The sequence below is a fragment of the Cajanus cajan genome, chromosome 3 (assembly GCF_000230855.2).
Source record: "Cajanus cajan strain Asha chromosome 3, NIPB_CcT2T_4, whole genome shotgun sequence".
Classification (NCBI taxonomy): Eukaryota; Viridiplantae; Streptophyta; class Magnoliopsida; order Fabales; family Fabaceae; genus Cajanus; species Cajanus cajan.
In genome coordinates this window covers 16,563,662-16,571,235 of record NC_138519.1, presented here as the reverse complement: position 1 = coordinate 16,571,235, position 7,574 = coordinate 16,563,662, and the positions used below count along the sequence as shown (strand labels likewise).

The following is a 7,574-nucleotide window of genomic DNA, read 5'->3' as shown; positions in this document are numbered from 1 at the left end:
ATAGGACAAAATATTTCATATTTTTATATTTTATTTATTAAAAATATTTAAAAAGTATTAATGACGGTTAAATTAATTGATGTTCTCAAATCTTAAAATTCTCAATTTTTTTTGTTCGTCCCTAAAGTATCATTGTCGATAGCAGTGATTAATCTCCTCTCTACGTTGGAGACACCTTAAAAGATGGGATAACTGATCCCAAGATTTAACACGGCTGCATACATAAGGCAAGATTTGAACCCTGACCTTGCTTAAGCGTGGATCAACCCCTACCACTGAACTACACGTTTGGGATTCTGAATTTGTTTTATATTTATAAAAATAAATAATTTTTAATATTTAAAAATTTTAGAATAAAATTATGTAAAAAAAAATTATACCATATTATCAGCTATGAAAATAATAGTAATAAAAATAAGATTTAACTTGCTATGTTTTGTATTTGGTCAGACTTCGTTGCAAATATTTGCTGACAGAGAGAGTGAGAAAGCGACGGAGAACTACCAATGCGTGTCATTCTGCCTTTTCCTTAACGATTGTAATTTTCCGTTAATTAGTTTTTCTATATAAAATAAAATATTATAAAATTATTATATTATATTAAAGACTTAGAGGTGGAGAGATATTTCGTGCCTTCACGTTTAAAAATAAATATAAAAAAAATAGCAAAGTAAAAGGAAAAATAAAATTACAATTATGTGGATGTGAAAGTTGAAATGAGAGAAATAGTAATTTTACTTTTTATTTAACGGTGTCTTTATAAAAAAAAATTCTATTTTATCCTTTAACTAAAACATATATAATTGAAAGAAGGTAAAAAGTTATGGTATAGTTAAAAGATACACGAAATATGAACACTAAAAAAAATATCATTTTTGGTAATCTTATATCAACATTATCATTTATTTTATGTTAATATTATTTAATTTTTTGATTATATCTTAAGTAATTATTTTAAACTAAACAAAATGTGATTTCAAAATATGCGTAATAGTGTAATAATTATATATATATATATTAAAAATAATGATGTTTGGTAGATAAGGACCTTGATCATGGCTCTATATTTATGAGATATCCTATCAAATATTGTAATATATTTTCAAGTTTAATTATTATTTAATCTATTTAATTTTAAAACATTAACTTTTAACAATTATTATTAAAACTGTACTAGCAAGGCTATTCGGCCACCTGGCTTGGCCACTCGGCCACCTGGTAACCGATACCCAATCGACACTCGAATGGTCAAACCAGGTGGCCGATTAGCAATCAGATGATCCATAGATCCAGATTTCCACTAATAAAGAGTTAAGGACTCTCCCTAATTAAGGATTAAGAGTTAATCACACCAATAAGCCGATTCGAGGCGTATTATCTAATATGGTAATCCTGTCACAGGGCCCAGGGAGGTCAGGGTCCATAAATGTTAGTATAAATAGCTCATGTCACGAGGTAACGTCACTGTTCATTAATTACCATCGATATTCGTGCTTGTCTTGACTTGAGCGTTGGAGTGCCTTTTGCAGGTACAAACCCCTTCAACGGAATATTCGATCGGAGTTCTCGTTCGGCCTTCAGAATACTAGAAGACTTAGTGTGCCCTCCAGACAGGTACATTTGACGCCCACCGTGGGGCCGAACGAAGATAGTTGGAAGATTAACCGAATATAGTCATGGCGATAACTAGGAGAACAAACACACAGGACCACCAAACCGAAGAGGAAGAACATGTTGAGGTTGTTGACGAAACGGACCTTTCTGAAGCTGTTCGGTTGTTGAAACAAGAAATGGAGGTTATGAAACAGCAACGAGAAAAATATGCAAGGGAGCTTTCGGCCTTGAAAGCCGAGAACGAGGCGTTAAAGAATCAAGATACCTCATGGAGACCTACTCAGGCCACAAACACACAAACTCAAGGGTTGTATCAATCCCATACGATCCATACCTCGGCCCCCCCATGCCTCGGTAGTGGCACCTGAAAAGCTCCCTTCGGCCTTACCCACTGTCGGTCGTCCCACAGATTTGACAACTACCGGATCGCACCGACACCTTTTCACCCCCTCCATTATGCAACTTAACCCGTATCACTTGTGTCAGATGTGGCGTGGCCTTGGCATAGTGTTAATTGTAAGATTTGTGTGGATTGTAATGGATTTGTTTGATTATGAATTGTGTGGTGAAGATGATGAATGATTGATAGAATGATGATATATCTATAAAAACGCTTGTAAATAACATTTCAAGTTATGATGAGATGATGTTGTAGATTTCCTTGTGTGCTTTATATATAAATGTTTTCTTTTCTCACCGTATAATTTGTGGATGTTTTAGGTGAGGAAGATCCGGCTTTGAGTGGCATCTAGAATGTCAACTGTTGAGTTGTGGGTGTGCTCTGATATTGTGACATCGGGGCAGAGAATTCTAGGATAAATTTTTATATGTATTTAGAGTTATACCTTCTCTTCTGAAAGTAATTTGTAAACTCTCAAGTTTTACTTTCTAAATTTTATTTTTAATTATTTTGGTTATTTATGAAGGTTTTATGTGAACCATTTTTTATCAACGTTGAATATTTTATTCTTTTAATTTATTTACAAGATTTATTTATATGTGTTGGGGTAGTATGGGTGTCACAGAACCCGTCCTGACTTTGACGAGGAATACCCGGTTTGACCGGGTACGGGTACAGGTAAAACCCGATACTTTAAATCGGGTACGGGTACGGGTATGTACTTACCCGCCCCGTACCCGTCCCCGTTTTCATTTTTAATTTAATACCTACTTTCAATTTAATTATATTAAAGAATTTTAATATTTTTTATGTGTGATTATTTATTATAATATGAGATAGAGAAATAACTTAATTATAATTATAATATAATAAAAAATTAATTTAAAAATATCATATTTTTTTATAAAAAATAAAAAATAAAAAAATTGACGGGTACGGTTACGGGTACAGGTATACCCAATACCCGACGGGATAGGGATGGGAATGAAAATCACATACCCGACGGGTACAAGTACGAGGACGGGGATGGGTTTGACTCGCGGGGACGGGTATCATGAAACCCGTACCCGCCCCGCCCCATTGCCATCCCTAGATATGCTCTCTCTATATATATATATATTGTTGTATTTTATTTTGCATCTAGAGTTGGGTTATTTTGCAATATGTGGTGTTAACTTATTTTCTACAAGTGATTATATCGACATATTTTAATTTGTGCTATATTTTCACCTCGTTTATTCTTTATCAAATTATTCATTCAACTATAATTATTTAAAACAAAAATCAAGCATCAAAATTAACTAAAGTAATATTTTATTCAACTAAATAAAAATTTATTAGATTATTTATTCAAATAATAATAATACGTTACTCATAGATATTTGTTCCCGTAGCCAATTGAAACATGATAATTTCATAAATAAAAAAATAAAGAAAATTGGGAAAAACACATAGTCCACTCAACCAATTGCTCAGCAGGGCCATTCATCTTTCAAGTTTCAAGTAGTAGCTATATGTTAAGTATCTCATATGTCTCAGTATTACATCATTTCCAAACATTACCATGTAGCAATTTAATATTGGATTGGACTTTATGATAAATCTCTCTGAAAGCACTTTTAAGGAGAAAAACAGTTGAATTTTTTTTTCCATAATTCGAAATTAGCTTACATTTTGTAAAAGTTTTCTTATATAGTTTCTCTAAAAATTTACCAATTAACTTGTGTATAAATTAATTTTAACTTATAAAAAAGTGTCTCCAAATAAATTTATCTAAACAAATCCATAGTCATCAAGATATCAAAATTATGCATTAACTAGAAAAATAAGCATTAGTTGCTTACTACAAGAGAACACTAATCTCATCTAACATATGTAATGCAATCACAAAAATGATCATTATAGATTTGAAGACTTCCATTCATTTTCTAGTACCATTAATTATTAGATTCCACAAATGTAATATATTAATTTTAACCACTAACTTTGCAGTTTCTTTTCATTCATAGTATACGCCCAAATTAGTATATGCTCAAATTCACTATGTATTAGTCATTGGAAATTAGCAATTCACAGTAACAGCTATCTGCTGAGAATTAGCTCAATTAATTACTTCCTGTAATCCCTCAAGTTAGCTTTTTGTTCCTGCAATGAGGTACATAGAGGAAGGAAAAGAAAACAAGAAATTTAGTAATTTAAAGTTGTTGCTCCAATGTTAGAATTACAAAGTTCTTAAAAAGAAAACTCAAGGGCCAATCAATACCTTAACATAACAGCAGAGTTCATCCTTCTCCCTCTTAACACATGAATGCAAAACTAATATACAAAATGCTAAACAGAGAATAATACTAAAACAAATCAAAACTATTTACGGGATAAAAAAGGTTCATGCACTTGAACAGCATTTAGAATTAAGAGAAGCAATAGTGCGTGAACTTGTTTGGTTCCATGCCACATTTCTCTTTGAATCTGCTATTTGAACAATCCTTAACAAAAAGCCAGTGGAAGAGAGAAATGACCCTCTAAGAAATAACTTGACAGTGTATAATTTACGTAAAAACCATAGGAAAAGACAATGGATAAGTTCTTCAAATATCCTGAAAAGCTCATATTTAACTAAAAATGTAAAATGAATTGGGTACACTGCATCTAACAAGATGTCAAAGCCATAAACAATTCCATTTCCTTTTATTCTATCCAAGGAATTTCACAATGACAGGTAATAAACATTCCTGGTTAATAACAATAAAATAGGACATCAATATAGTAAAAATGATTTATAGGTGATACAAAATCTATCGTCAAGAGGCTATTCATAAACACCTTTATCTGTCGTAGAGGCTCCTTGGTTGAGATCTGAAAATCTCAAACCAACTTGCATTGAAAGCCTCAAGAATTTTTGAGCACATCTGAGAACACAAGTTTCCTCTTGCTTGGTCAGGGATTTCCGATAGAATGAATTGACACACTCCTTGAAACATCTCTCCACTAATGAATTATACATCCTTAGACTGCAATTTTGTTGGAGCAGAGAATAAATCAACAAAATCCACCTTAAGCTACAAGGCTGAATAAAACTTCTAGAGTCACATCTTTGCAACTTCTAACTCTAGACTGACAAATAAGTGCACTGTTTTAATATATGTAAAGATTAGGTAAAGCTCTAGAATTACACAAGTGTTAATGTATTACGTAAATACACATTGCAGTTCTCACGTATCCAGTCCAATCCGGTGTCCAACCAAAATAATCATTTAATATGTTAAGGCCAAATTTGTATCAGAAGTTACTGCAACAGAAAACATCCGTGCTGCTAATCAAAGTTACAAGTTATTACTAGATTCACTTTTCCCAAAACTACATAGTATCAATTAAGAAATTCAATAGAGAATAGAATCGATAGATCCACTAGGCATAGGTTAAGAATACAATGCCACACACACTAGAAACACAACGCACATCATAGTTTAGAAATTACATATTTCCTCCTCCTTAGATATATGTATTATGTTTTTACATGATCTAAGCATCACTCTTCTCTCATTAAACAATCATAAAAAGTTGAAAACCCATCAAAATGAAAATACAAACCATCATTTAGTTGCCACCCAGTATCAACACGTTTTAATCAGCAGCATCCAACATGAACCCAGATTCAGGGTCTGTTTGGATAATTTTTTTCCAAAAAACACTTCTAAGAAGAAAAAAAATAGAAAAAAACCAAAAATAAAATAAGTTTTTTCATAAGCTAAAATTAACTTATCCATAAGTTAATTTATACTCATATTAGCTTCTCAAAATATTTTCAGCCGATGAAAAAACTCATTTCCTTTCTATTTTTTCTCTCATGAAAGTGTTGTCTGAGAAATTTATCCAAACATTCCCTCGATAATTTCCTCTAACAAGCAAAATGCGATTCATGTCAAGCACACAAATCAACCTACACAGCTAAATAATACATGCATCATACATACATGTGGGTTTGTCTGTGTAATCAGATCCCAATCATCTAGCATTCATCCATTTAACTAAGAGAGTTCCAACATACATATGAACATCTCAATACAACTAAAAAAACAGAGAATTTCAAAAGAATAAAAATAAATAAATAAATAAATAAAATAATTGTGAAGATACCTGTCTCGGAATTGGAGCTGGTCTACCATGGTGGACATTCTTTGCTTATCTTCTTCGGGAAAACTATCCAAGTCTGAAAAAATGTTCTTATCCATTTTTCAATTAAGACAAAAAAAAAAAAAAATAGTGCGTGAGAGTGAAAGAGAACAGTTGCAGAGGTGTTGGGATTTATTAAGGTATGCAAAGGTTTTAGGATTTTCTTTTTTGTCAGTAACGGCTCTGATTACTGGGATCAGAAAAAAAGAAGGAAGCGTCTTTGCTTTTTGCTTAAACCCTAAACCCATGTTTCATCGGGTCGGTTCACATTTGATGGGTCAACCCGACTGAAAAATAAATTATGGGTGGAGTTTAGTTATCCATTGGGTACCAAAATGGCAAAATCTATGATTGGATATAACCATAGTTTTAAAAACCGGACCGGTCATCGAACCGGTTAAGATACTGGGTCAGTGGGGTCAAAGATTGAACTGGTGGGTCACTAGTTGAACCGCATGACTCGGTTTTTATTTATTTTTATTAAAAAAATATTCATATTAAATATATTTTATACTTATAAATTTTAATAAATTTATATCTTATTTTAATTTTAAATTTTTCTATCTTATTTAAAATTATTTTTATTTTTATTTTGTAAAAAATATATAAAAAATTACATATTAAACTGTATATTAATACAAATTAAAAATATAAATAATATGTACATATATAATATGCTTGCAATTGATATCACAAAATAATATATGTAATATTTACATATATATTATATTATTAAATATATAATATAAAATTAATAATATACTATAAAAGTTATTTAAGTTGTATATTATATAAACAAATACATTAGAACAAGTAGTTATTGTTATATTTAATAAGAATCTTTGTTCTTCTATTAAAAGATTCAATTTTCATTATTATTTTTGTGGTTTATGGTCCCTTAAAAAATAAAAAAAATAAAAAAAATAAAAAAAAAGTGGTTGAACCGGTTTGACCCACCGGTTCACCGGTTGAACCGGAAAATTGACCGGTTCAATCCGGTTTGAAACGGGTCGACTGCATAACCGATTCAACTTAAGGTTCGGACTGGCTGGACCACCGGTTCCTGATCCAACCAGTCCGACCGGCCGGTTCGGTCCGATTTTTTAAACACTGGATATAACACTACACTACAACTACAAGGTTGAGTGCTAAATATTGAATTTTTAATCTCATGTAAACTAATTGATAACACTTAGTAGTTTCTTTTAATTTTTTTTAAGTATAAAATATACTCTTTTGGCTCTTTTTACATCTTGCAACTCGATTAACTAATTTATAAAGATTAAAAGTATTTTCTTTTCTATAAACATAATCTAGATAATATCTTAAAATTGATAACTAAAAGTTATTCTATATTTATAGGACATGATTTTTATTAATTAAATAT

The 7,574-nt window shown here is 31.2% G+C and overlaps 1 protein-coding gene across 1 annotated transcript; it reads right to left on the bottom strand.

Moving 5' to 3' along the window:
• Positions 1–4,607: 4,607 nt before the first annotated feature.
• LOC109788636 (mitochondrial import inner membrane translocase subunit Tim9) lies at positions 4,608–6,405 on the bottom strand. The gene is made up of 2 exons (XM_029269286.2): positions 6,152–6,405; positions 4,608–5,025 (listed from the first exon to the last, which is right to left on the bottom strand). The coding sequence occupies exons 1-2, from the start codon at positions 6,244–6,246 to the stop codon at positions 4,824–4,826; spliced, it is 297 nt and encodes a 98-aa protein (XP_029125119.1). The 5' UTR covers positions 6,247–6,405; the 3' UTR covers positions 4,608–4,823.
• Between the last annotated feature and the right edge of the window lie 1,169 nt (positions 6,406–7,574).

Bases quoted from the DNA above. Each gene is read 5' to 3' on its own strand.
- LOC109788636 (XM_029269286.2), bottom strand. From the start codon at position 6,246: ATGGATAAGAACATTTTTTCAGACTTGGATAGTTTTCCCGAAGAAGAT. The intron at 5,026-6,151 runs GTATCTTCACAA...ACAAAATTGCAG, and splicing joins CAGCTCCAATTCCGAGACAG to TCTAAGGATGTATAATTCAT.